We start from the raw sequence: 13,371 nt of genomic DNA, 5'->3' as shown, positions 1-13,371 counted from the left end.
ATCAAAAATTTCCATTACGATAAATCTCCACCATAGCGTGGATTCCCACAAATGTTCTTTACTTAAAGGGAGTCTAAGACATCATCTGCTGCCAACCTGTTGTATGATATGCACTATGATTTTAGAAATACCTAAAATATTATTTCTGTCCTTTAGGCCATTTCTGAAATATTCCTATTTTAATCCGTATGCTAATGAGGTATTTGATGCACCCAGAGCACGTCCTCAGCACCCGGACCACAGCTTTTCCCTCCTGGAGCACTCAGCACTAAGCAGACGACTTGTGAGAATGATGGGGCGATATTGGAAGAAGAGAGAAGTGTCTCATTAGCATACGGATTTGACTGGGAATCTCCTATAAATGGCATGATTGGAAGAAGTAATAAAAGTCTGTTGAGAATCAAAGTGCATTTCACATTTCGACAGCAGATTATAGTAAAGGTGATAGACTTAGTTTAACATCCGTCATTAATAAAAAATGAAATAATTATAAACATAATCATAACTTTACTTAAAGGAAACCTACCATGAGGAATCTACTATTAGAAGTAGATCTGATGGTAGATTCCTCCTGTCTCTATCCTGGAACCTAACTTGTTAAAAACCTTATTTTAATAATATGTAAATTAAGTGCAGAGGCTACTGGGGCGTTTACTAGCCTGGCTGGGCACTGGGAGCTAAGGCTAGTACACGCCCCAGTAGCCTCTGCAGGTAATTTACATATTACTAAAATAAAGTTTTTAACAAGTTAGGTTCCAGGATTATTAAATTACAGATAAGGGCAGAGGCAGAAGGAATCTACCATCAGATCAACTTCGAATAGTAGGTTTCCTTTAAAACTTAAAACTAAGACAATAAATTAACCATTACATTGCTGTATTTATTATATTTTATCATTATTATATATTCTATAACTTCATGGAGATTTGCACATATCCATTTATAATGCAGTCACCGGGCCGGTGGTGGTGGTGGCAGATTGTTGATACATGAACCTATCTTCCATGAACCTCAAGCTCATAAATAAGAAAACAAATAACCTGCGGTTTCCCTCGCAAGAGACTCACATTTGTGAGTTTGATGGAGTGAAATTATTTTCCTTAAAAACGTTCCATGATTTGTTGCTGAACTGATTATCTTCCAGAGTTGTGCAATGACTTTATTCCTGCCAGACCTTCAATCACTGTGTCATTTACATTAACCCAGTATAGGATATAAATAATATAGGGAAATGATGTAGGGAACTACATACCTACATGAATATAGCTGTAGAATCCTCTCTTGAAGTCTCCTGGTCTTTAGATTTTAAAGGGAATTTGTCAACATCAAAAATGTCATCCAACCTGAAGTTATCATGTTATAGAGCAGGAGGAGCTGAGCAGATTGTACATACTCTCCTATCTGCAGGCAGCATGTTATAGAGCAGGAGGAGCTGATCAGATTGTACATACTCTCCTATCTGCAGGCAGCATGTTATAGAGCAGGAGGAGCTGAGCAGATTGTACATAGTGTCCTATCTGCGGGCAACATGTTATAGAGCAGGAGGAGCTGAGCAGATTGTACATACTGTCCTATCTGCAGGCAGCATGTTATAGAGCAGGAGGAGCTGAGCATATTGTACATAGTGTCCTATCTGCAGGCAGCATGTTATAGAGCAGGAGGAGCTGAGCAGATTGTACATACTGTCCTATCTGCAGGCTGCATGTTATAGAGCAGTAGGAGCTGAGCAGATTGTACATAGTGTCCTATCTGCAGGCAGCATGTTATAGAGCAGGAGGAGCTGAGCAGATTGTACATACTGTCCTATCTGCAGGCAGCATGTTATAGAGCAGGAGGAGCTGAGCAGATTGTACATAGTGTCCTATCTGCAGGAAGCATGTTATAGAGCAGGAGGAGCTGAGCAGATTGTACATAGAGTCCTATCCACGGGCAGCATGTTATAGAGCATGTGGAGCTGAGCAGATTGTACATAGTATCCTATCTGCAGGCAGCGTGTTATAGAGCAGGAGGAGCTGAACAGATTGTACATAGTGTCCTATCTGCTGGCAGAATGTTATGGAGCAGGAGGAGTTGAGCATATTGTACATAGTGTCCTATCTGCAGGCAACATGTTATAGAGCAGGAGGAGCTGAGCAGATTGTACATCGTGTCCTATCTGCAGGCAGCATGTTATAGAGCAGGAGGAGCTGAGCATATTGTACATAGTGTCCTATCTGCAGTCAGCATGTTATAGAGCAGGAGGAGCTGAGCAGATTGTACATAGTGTTCTATCTGCAAGCAGCATGTTATAGAGCAGGAGGAGCTGAGAATATTGTACATAGTGTCCTATCTGCAGGCAGCATGTTATAGAGCAGGAGGAGCTGAGCAGATTGTACATAGTGTCCTATCTGCAGGCAGCATGTTATAGAGCAGGAGGAGCTGAGCAGATTGTACATAGTGTCCTATCTGCAGGCAGCATGTTATATAGCAGGAGGAGCTGATTTAACATAGTGTCCTTTCTACACAGTTGCTATACAGATGTAGTGAATGCAATGTGGTTGATGCTTAATCAGTTTCTCTATCCACACACACACATCTAAATTTACAACAATAAATGTTATAATAATATAATATTATATCCCTCTACTGTATAAAGCGTATAAACATGTATATCTGCCCCTCACCGGTTTGCATTGAGTACTACATCTGCAGGTACACACATCCCATGGCGGATGTCTTGATGTCTCTCACAGGTCAATCACACTGATACTCTGACCCCCAATGAAAATCAATGAAACCTAACATAATGTTTTGGGAGGATTTATTTATCCAAAATAACATCTGATATTGTTGGCAAGCAGATGACTGGAGTGGCAGGCAGGAGAGGATTGGGCTGAGGTTTTGGGGAAGCAGTGACCTGGTAAGAGCAGCTGGAGGGGATTAGAAGATTTTTGGAAGATTTGCGCTGAGATGAATTCTCCAGGGTCAGTGTAATGAGAGAAGAAGAGGAATGGAGATGTTATGTGCCAAATACTAACACAAGAAACATTAACCAAGGTATAGAAGAAGCAGCCCAGGATATACAGACCCCATTCTGCAGCTTCATGGATTCCCCATAACAGAAGCCATGACATTGTGATGACCCAGATTCATGGATCCACACTGACATGGTAGACTTACCAAAAATTTGTGGATTGTCTGCCTTTAAAAATATAAGAAGGCTGGACAGACCCTCATTGGGGTTGGCAGCAGGGGCAGTAGTTGTAGCAGCCATAGCAGTTGCTATGGGACCCGCAGTGTCAGGGGGCGCCATCATCTGACCACACACTAAAGAATGGAGGATGTGCACCATCATATACATATCACATATGTAATGTATATATGCTGTATCTGTGTGTGTATCTGTGATGTGTATGTGCTGTATGTGTATATGGTGTGCATATACTGAATGTGTGTATATATGCTGTACAGTCATGGCCATAAGTTTTGAGAATGATACAAATGTTAATGTTTACCAAGTCTACTGCATCAGGTTTTATAATGGCATTTTTCATAAACTCCAGAATGTTGTAAAGAGGGATCAGCTTAACAGAAATGAATTGCAAAGTCAATCTTTGCCTAGAAAATGAACCTTTTCCCCCAAAACACATTTCAACTTCATTGCAGGCCTGCCTAAAAAGGAGCAGCTAACATTGTTTCAGTGATTGCTCCAGTAACACAGGTGTGGGGGCTGATGAGGACATGGCTGGAGATCAATGCACAGAACTCCTGTTTTGCGGACGTGTGCGCAGATCCTTGTAGCCCCACCCTGTAGCCTCAGCTCTGGCTACTCCACGCCCCAGTAGCCGCTTTAGAAAATTAGCATATTACCCTGATTGAAGATTAGAAAAAATAGAGGGGAGTAAAGGATTACCCTAAAAAAGCGCCATCCTTAAATAGGTTAGATGCACCTACTACCGAATCTACGTTAATAGGTAGATCTGTAGTGGTAGGTTTCCTTTAACTAATAGTTTCGAATTTTATTACTAAAGCAATGGGCCATAGCACTGAGGAAAGGGGGTCTTGCACAAGGGTCTCTCTGTTTAGCACTTTGACTGCACAGGTACTGCCCTGATTGGATGTGCCACGTACTACCATATAGAGCACCGATGGCGAACCTATGGCACGCGTGCCACAGACGGCATGCAAAGCCATTTCTGTTGGCACGCGTACCGTCGCCGGTAAGCCTCTGCCCGCTGCCCGTAAAAATTTGTCTATGCGATCGGCGGAACTACGTGCCGCTCCATAGACAGAACCGCAGAGTTTTTGCGCATGCACGGTTTCTATGGGAGCAACTGAAACTTTGAGCGCTTCCCAAGTTACCGCACATGCGCAGTAATTATCCCGGGCCGCTCCGCTCTGCTCCCTCCCGGTTCGCTCCGCTCTGCTCTGTCCCAGTCTGCTCCCTCGGTCCTGTTCCGTAGCCCCCCTCTCCACCGCTCCGTAGCCCCCCTCTCCACCGCTCCGTAGCCCCCCTCTCTTCTGCTCCGTAGCCCCCCTCTCTCCCGCTCCGTAGCCCCCCTCTCTTCCGCTCCGTGGTCCCCCTCTCTTCCGCTCCATGGCCCCCCTCTCCTCCGCTCCGTAGCCCCCCTCTCCTTTGCTCCGTAGCCCGCCTCTCCTCCGCTCCAGGTGGGAGTGGAGAATGCATACAGCGTAACCTGCATGCATTCCTGGAGAACCTTCCTGTAGAATAAAAGAAAATAAAGTAAGTTTATCTGTGTATATGTATGTAATATGTATATGTATGTAATGAGTATATGTATGTGTTTGTGTATATGTATGTAATGTGTATATGTATGTGATGTGCATATGTGGGTGTATATGTATGTGATGTGTATATGTAGGTGTTTATGTATGTGATGTGTATATGTAGGTGTTTATATGTGTATACATATATATAATATATATATATATATATATTCTGTATGTATTTTATACTACATGGCGATAAGCTGTATGCATTTTATACTACATGGCGGCATTCTGTATGCATTTTATACTACATGGTGACAAGCTGTATGCATTTTATACTACATGGTGACAAGCTGTATGCATTTTATACTATATTACGTATAATGGGGGGGGCGTCTCTCTATGGCTCGTTTTCTCAATTAAAACCTTGTTATTCTAGTTAAATTTTTGTGTTGGCACTTCACTTCAAGTCAGAAGGGTTTGGGTTGCATTTTGGGCACTCGGCCTCTAAAAGGTTCGCCATCACTGATATAGAGGGTCCAATGAATTGTTCACAGAAGGTAATAAATGTAACAAAAAAAAGGAACGTTAGTACTGAGGATTTACGGTTCAAATTTAGGCTTCATTGAGTTCCATGGTCATGTTCTCATAGAGTCCTCCTGTAACTAACATTGAGATCACACATCAAAGTCTTCTATACTGTATATCACATAAAATAAATACAGTAGTTGTTGGCAGTTTTACACACCAAACCCATTTTTAAAATAAATTAAATACATTGTTATGAATTTCGGGAAAGGGACATTGCTGACAGACAGATACCAACAAAAGCCCAAAAATAGACGATTATGCTGTCTATATATATATATATATATATATATATATATATATATTTTATTTTTTTTTAATTTTTTTTATTTATAGTTTTTGTATTATTTTATTTTTCTTTACGGAATGTCTTCAAACAATATGTGTCACTAATTGTGGAGTCTAATAAGTATTAGTTTACAGGCTGTTACCTTGTACAAAGAACCATGTACAAGCAGTCCCCGGGTTATGTATAAGAAAGGTTCTGTAGGTTTGTTCTTAAGTTGAATTTGTTTGCAAGTCAAAACTGTATATTTTATAATTGTTGCTCCAGCCAATTTTTTTTTGTTTCTGTGATAATTGGATTTTAAAAATGTTGGGTTGTCATAAGAACCAGGATAAACAATAAAGCTTCATTACAGACACCGGTGATAACTGTTATAGCTGATTATTGTAGCCTAAGCCTAAAGTACAGTAAATTACCAACATCCAGAGGTCCGTTTGTAACTAGGGGTCGTCTGGAAGTCGGTGTTCTTAAGTAGGGGACCGCCTGTATATGATTTCTATTGTTTAAGTGATTTCTATTGTTTAAGTCATATAGGAGACTATATGTAGTCACAACATTTATTATGTTTTTTTTTTTTTCCAGGTTCGTATATTCACATACTTGATTGGAAGAGAAGCTGCTTTTGCAGACAACTTGAAATGGATGGCGTGCGCCAATAAGGGTGAGTGTGACTAAATCAAGAGCTTACTCTTCTTCTGTTGGCTGTCCACTTATAAAAACAACTTTATAAGACCCTAATTGGATCACCCATAACATACTTACCCAGATAAGGTTTGCTGGGTGCATGGGTCACATAAGCCCCGGGCAGCAGGACTTTCTGTGTCATCTCATGTCTTGCTGGTTTCTAACAAATGTCCTTCTTGCATCTCTCCAAACACTGATATGAGTGTAACGATTACAGAGGGGGCATTCAAACAGGAAGGACACATGATGTCACAGGAAGTCCTGCTGCTGGGGGGTCAATTGACCCGCTGCTCCTAGCTACCAACAATTTTTACTGTGGAAACCTACTAAGGTGTTGAACTTACCCCGGGGAAGTTTGTTATTAGTGGTCAACCCCTTCAAGAACATGATAATTAAGACTTTTGATCCCATATTGGAGGACTGTTGTAGTAATGCCCTTACCCTCTTTGATTTCTAGAGAAGATCCATATATTGCTAAATTGCATTAAAATTCTTACTTATCTTATTCAAACTGTTGATGATCATCCTTTGAGGCCCTAAGTCCTTAAATCTTCTTCTTTGTGGGCAGGTATTTCTATACCTGTCTAAGGTCTAAGGTCAATGCATGAGTTAGTGAGCAGGTTACTGATAGGCTATGCTATGACAGGTTACCATGGCTATGAAACAAATTTTGTGTCAGCTACAGTATAAAAATTAGCAAATCTTTGTCAAGTAATAATTTTATGTAGCTGTACAGTAGTGGGGCCACAAGAATGGATATTACTGGTGGTCCCCATGGATCCCAGTCTCACAGCGATTGGGAAGCGACCTTCACTTGGGTGAAGAAATTCATTAACTGGGCATTTTTTGTAAATTAAAAAAATATTACATTACAAATGATCATTCAAAGGCCTAGAATATAAAATATATAAATAGGTGTCAATGCATATAAGTGACGCTCACCACAAAGTCACCAGACACTCTAAGCAATTCGCTTATGATCTTTCGCCTCTTCATTGACTTCTGCAGGTGACGGGTTCCTTCATATACATTTTACAAGCTTTTGATGCTAATAAATCCTGCTCCGTGTCCTCGGTGTCATATACCTGCAGTGCAGTAGTTCTCCGCACTTTCCATCAATTATCTTCATGCCGTATCCTCCATCCTCTTGTCTATAGTGAACTGAGGCATGTCCTACTTCTCTAGGGATGGCAAGGAATTAAAGCAAATCTAATCTCTACCTCGGCCCGGCAGTTCAGGCTTTTACCCATGAGTGGGCTGGCCGACCACACGGCATTTAAAGAGGTCACTGGTCCTAAAATCAATTTTACAGGAGGATCATTTCTTTACCGAGTACACGGCACAATGCACAGGGCTTTGCAGAATTTCCACTTCAGTGATATGTGGACAGCTCCGTCCTTGTGCCACGTATAGATCATTGGTGGGGGCTCCGTCCTCCGTGAATATATTTCAGGTTCCTAATGTGAGAATTGTAAGCCCTTCTTCTCACGTCCTCCATTACATTTGATGCAGAAGTAGGACATATCTTGTGGGAGAGGGTGGTTAATGACGCATGGCGACAGCCCATTTTAAATACATTAGAACAATCAAGCAGCAGAAATCCCCAAAGAGACGCTTGCGAAATTGACATTACATTTTCCCGATGTGCTGTAAGCAAGGATACTCGTGAAAGTTAAATGACAAGATTAGGCCATTTTGATTAGATTAATTGAACGAGGCTCCATCACACAAGGCGTATGACAGACCAAGTATCATCAGCCGCATATTCGCCTTAATCACTTTGTTGTGTGGAGCTAATCTCTAGATTCATCTCATGGATCCATCAAAAGACTCATAAGATACTGAGATGTTAACTAGTTGTCCACCTGAGGGTAGGGTTATATGGTCGATACAAGCCATGTGATAAAAACAAAAATCCCAAATTCTCCTGTGACTTGCTGTCATGAGTTTATTTTACAAGTTGCAGTTGTAGTTACCTGACATTGCTGTATTGCTGTAGGAGACCCCGGCTTGTAGAGATACAAGGTTTATTTGGGACCCTAAACTACAGGCACATAAGGGCCTGAAGTTGGTTTAGGGCCCAAATCGACCTCACAGGTTCACTTTAATTTGGTTTTGTTTTGAACAGTTTATTATGGGCTGCTCTGGTTAGGTCAAAGAACAATAAGATAGGTCATAAATGGGTCTTTATAGATAGATTGGTGGGCATGTGACACTTGGCATTCTTGCTTATCAGTGGATAGTCACTTAGAAGGGAGACGGAAGCAGACAGTGTAGAGGCTGTCCAGACTTACTGCAGGCCCAACATCTGGACAGATTTTACCTTGGCCGATGTTAGCGGGTGGCAAACTGGGCATTTGCCCAGGGCCCCTGTCCTAAATGGGCCCCCTGCATGTGGACTTTTGTGGGCAGAGGATGTATTGATCCTTTAATACCCCTTGGTTTAATGCCCAAGCGAAGATGCTTATCAGCTATCTCCTGTCTATCCGTCTAGTTATCTATCTCCTATAATTTGTCTATTTCCTATCTATATATCTGACTATTTAACCATCTAGATTTTGGCTACCCATCTCCTATCTTTCCATTGATCTTCTATCTTTCTTTTACTATATCTTTCTCCTATCTATCTATCTATCTATCTATCTATCTATCTATCTATCTATCATCTATCTATCTATCTATCTATCTATCTATCTATCTATCTATCATCTATCTATCTATGTATAGAAAATTCACAGCAGCACAAAAAAAAGAGATGGGTGCAAGTTTACCAGGGCCAGGCTTTAGGTCCTCCAATAACAGAAAATAGAAATAACAGCACTCCAACAGGTCCAATTAGAAAAATCAGTGGATCTTTATTGCATAAGGTGGCGACGTTTCAGCTCAGGTGAACCTTTCTCAAGCCCTGAGAAAGACTCACCTGAGCCGAAACGTCGCCACCTTATGCAATAAAGATCCACTGATTTTTCTAATTGGACCTGTTGGAGTGCTGTTATTTCTATTTTCTATCTATCATCTACTTTATATTTCTGCATTTATAAATCTATTTCAGATTTCATATTTATCATCTATCATCAATCTCCTATAAATTCTCCTACAGTGCAATATTACAGATTACCATACTACTGTGTGTAACTACAAAGTGTTATTATTGTGCAGGGCTAAAGGAGCCTCTTACTGACTGTGACTGTTCATAAAATAGTTTTATTTTGGGGCCCCCACTTTAAGTTTTGCCAAGTGCCCCGCTTTCTCTAAAACCTGCCCTGGAAACTGCACTATATAGAGAGAGAGCGAGAGCTGCCTGCATCCGACTTTGCCTGTAGTTTCATCAAATGACCATCTTGGGCGCCAGATGTTACATGCCCACCAATCACCACCCTACGATTGACATGAGAACTTAATTATATCTCAGTTTCTGGGTTTACTAATCACATGTGTTTTTACTGCAGGCTTTTTTACCCAAATCTCCACTCTAGCTGATGTACAAGAGAACGTCATGGCCTATCTACATGTCTTGAGTAGACCAAAAGTCATTGACCAGGAGCATGACGTTGTGTGGACAGAAGCCTATGTAGATAGCACGGTAAGTATGAGCGCTACCATAGGTTGTATGAGGAACATCCCTAAACTGATACATTTATTATTGCCATACTAAAGTTCCATTTTATTGGTGAACAATATGAAAAAATGTTATTTAAAATTAATTTTAGAACATTTGAATTATGGATCTTTTTACGGAATTTGATAAATATGATTAGAACATATGTTGCCAGGAAAAGGCAGCAAAATATCAAGTTAATATTGCATTATTGGTGCGTGGACATGAACATGAAGGAACATCTGCTTTGAATTCAAGTCATTTTATTCCAGATTTAATTCCAGTTATTTACATTGATGGGAGTTTCTTCTTTCATAATCCGAAGGCGTTAATGTGTTTATAACATCGGAATGGTGGATGTTCTGCCGAGGAAGATCAAATTGATTCAATTTTTAGAAAATTCACTACTTTTTATTTTACGTCTGTGTTCGTTTTAGGTGTGGATTTTTGTGAAGATGTTTTTCCAGTTTTTTTTTTAATTGATAATTATCATGGATGTAGTGTATAGGATTTTTTATTCTTATGTTGCTTACATTTTAAGGGGGTGCATTTTAATGTGTGGATCTTATTTTCAATTTCATGTCATTGCAGTTCTAAAACCTCATCAACTAAAATTCATTCATTAAAAATAATGTTCTTTTAGGGCAAATTTTAATTTCCAGTCTGCGCCGAAATTTTACGACCAAAACAAAGAATGGGCATGTACCTAATTCTATACTGAAAGTCTTGATCAATGTTGTTATAGGAAACCTAACATCAGGAATCTACATATTAAGGTACTTTCCTTCCGCTGGCTTCATCCCTAAACAGTATTTGCCTAGTTCATGCAAAATGTCAAATCTATTAAAAACTTTATCTTAGTATTATGCAAATTACCTGCAAAGGCTACTGGGGCGTGTCTGAGCACTAGGAGCTAAGGCTACTCTAAGCCCCAGAAGCCTTTACAGCGTCACCTCCAAGCACCTCCTCACCACGCTCTTCATCAAGCTCGCACATGTGCACAAGCATAAGCCCCGCCCCCATGGCTTGGCTCATATATGTTCATACCACCTCACACCCCAGTCACATCTGAACTTATACTAAGATAAAGTTTTTAACAGGTTTGACATTTTACATGCACTAAACAAATACAGGGATGAGATTGTCAGTATGAATCTACCATAATACAGGCAGTCCTCAGATTACATACAAGATAGGGTCTGTAGGTTTGTTCTTAAGTTGAATTTGTATGTAAGTCGGAACTGTATACTTTATCATTGTAACCCCCAGCCAAATTTTTTTTGTACTCTGGGAAAATTGGATTTTAAAAATGTTGGATTGTCATAAGAACCAGGAATAACACTAAAGCTTCATTACAGACACCAGTGATAACTGTTACAGCTGTTTATTGTAGCCTAAGCCTAAAGTACAGTAAATTGCCAACATCCAGATGTCCGTTTGTAACTAGGGGTCGTATGTAAGTCAGGTGGACCGCCTGTATGTGGATTCCTGATGATAGGTTTCCTTTAAGTGAATAAAGTAGAAACACTGAAACTTTTAAGCTATTATTTGTGGCTCTAGAATGTAATGTTACCAGTTGGCCAATGTTGGGGTTCTGATAAAGTTATAGGTTTTCATCATAAAAAAACTTCCTTCCTTGTTATATAATTTAGTTTTCTGGAAGTAAGAGATTGATTTTTTTATAATCACAATAGCCAGATACATCTGATGACTATTTTGCCTCATCCCCGCCCTCCTACACATCATGTGCCCTAAAAAGAGAAGTGGCAATGTTTTTAACACACACCAATGGTGGTGGCTTATCATATTATGTGGACCCAATGTTTAACATAGTTGAAATCCAAGTTATCTCTTACCAACAAGAGAGGGTCTCGAGGCTCCAGATCTTAGGCCTCAAGTTGTTGACGTTAAAATGGGTAGGTCTGGTCAGCAATCTTCTAATCTGTATGGCCCGCTGAGGAAACCATCTTTAACAGTTTTCTCTTTTGGCTGTGCTGTGAAGCTAATCTGTGAACTATCAAAAGAATTACAAGAGTAATACTGTATGGAGCTTCCGGCCATGGTATCATGGAGTGTCTACAGCATAGACCTAAGGAATTACATGCACTGGTTCCCAAAGCTTAGGCCTTGGATCGTAGACGTAGGCCCCAAAAGCATCTTATCACAAGAGTAATATAAAGGGTAGATAGGGTGGGGGATTTTCTACTGAGACTCAAATGTTTGATGTTGTACCTCAATTAGTGATTTTTAGTTACTTTTTTAATGTAAAAAAAAACCCTCAAAACACTTGAAAGCATTTAAGAGCCTCTCCCAACACCCACTGCTTAATGTTTGAACTAAACAATGGAGCAGAAGAGGAGTTCAGATTTGTCTTCTATCCTGAGTTGTTTTTGGAAACTTCTCCTAATACTCAGCTCAGTCTATTGCTCATGCTGTCCTCACGTCTTTAAATTGTCTCCAGGATATTTTAGAGGGTTCATCCTTCCTGTTACTTGTAGCAATTTGATTCCATTGTTGCCAAATGGCAATTTTACATATTTTAGAGTAATCATCTCGGAAAGAAAGAGTCTTTTGCGGCTCTTTCATCACCCTCGATGATGCATTGCTACGATTTGAAGAAACAATGTATCAAGAGAGGCCATCAAAGAGAAATACATTACTGTGATAGGCTTAGTCGAAATTCCTCATTGTTTCACCTCTTGTGGGATGATCTTCATATATTTGCATAATGGTTCATTGATTGATCGACTGTGATTTTTGTCTAACTCTTACTCCAGACACACACCTTTAAGGGGTACATGTCTCTCCTTTTCATCCACCCATCTATGAAGAGACAGAAACGGGCCGAGAGCTGCCCATTAAAGGGCATTTTCTACCACACTGTCACGTAGCATGATATGTCTTTCTCTCCTACTCTAAGCCAATGTAATTACTAATGTAAGGACAGTGTGTCTTTCCTGGTTTACTCCATTCCAAGCTGGAATACAAAGACTCTATAATTTGAAAGTCACCTTTACAATGATTAGGGGTTTGAGTCCCAGATAAAAATCTATAAGAATGGATATAATACCTCGATGACATTCCTGAGTGAAGCAGCGCCTATTTTATCGGGACTACACCTCGTGGATCTTTGCTATAAAATATGACTTGTTACAGTAAGCCTCCATCTGTAGACCATGGATGGAGGGGTTTTGCTTTTTGTAAAAACAGAGCAGTGTCTAAATTTTATGTATTTGATGTAAAGTAATTCTGGATGTATTGGTTCGAGACAGAGGTATGGAGTCTTACAGGCAATTGGAAACAAAGCTATGCAAATGCCCATCCCAGTAAGACTATAGAGAAGAGGAAGAAGAACTAATTTCCATCCATTTTTTCCCATGACGAATACCTGTAAGACCTCATACCTCATATACATTTCCTTCTTAAGATCAAATCCTCCTGGAGCTATCTACCGGAGGCAACATTCAAGCTATAGATATATTGTATACACCCCCCCCCCCCCAAC

General features: G+C 40.2%; 1 protein-coding gene and 1 long non-coding RNA gene across 6 annotated transcripts in view; one reads left to right on the top strand and one right to left on the bottom strand.

Annotated features, from left to right (window-relative positions):
* The window catches only part of LOC140104366 (uncharacterized), a 37,574-nt gene extending 30,130 nt beyond the window's left edge, over nucleotides 1-7,444 (bottom strand). Inside the window, exon 1 of the long non-coding RNA XR_011850302.1 lies at nucleotides 7,211-7,444. This is a non-coding gene — a long non-coding RNA (uncharacterized lncRNA). The remainder of the gene's footprint in view (nucleotides 1-7,210) is intronic.
* CACNA2D3 (calcium voltage-gated channel auxiliary subunit alpha2delta 3) overlaps nucleotides 1-13,371 on the top strand; it is a 597,379-nt gene that overhangs the window by 338,662 nt on the left and 245,346 nt on the right. For all 5 annotated transcript variants that reach the window (XM_072127891.1, XM_072127887.1, XM_072127890.1 and 2 more), the window contains 2 exons: nucleotides 6,167-6,245; nucleotides 9,718-9,851. In XM_072127891.1, the coding sequence (XP_071983992.1) occupies nucleotides 6,167-6,245; nucleotides 9,718-9,851 (213 nt within the window). The remainder of the gene's footprint in view (nucleotides 1-6,166; nucleotides 6,246-9,717; nucleotides 9,852-13,371) is intronic.

The sequence above is a fragment of the Engystomops pustulosus genome, chromosome 10 (genome assembly GCF_040894005.1).
Source record: "Engystomops pustulosus chromosome 10, aEngPut4.maternal, whole genome shotgun sequence".
Taxonomy (NCBI): Eukaryota; Metazoa; Chordata; class Amphibia; order Anura; family Leptodactylidae; genus Engystomops; species Engystomops pustulosus.
The sequence above is the reverse complement of the archived record's forward strand: the minus strand, read 5'-3'. Positions and strand labels throughout refer to the sequence as shown.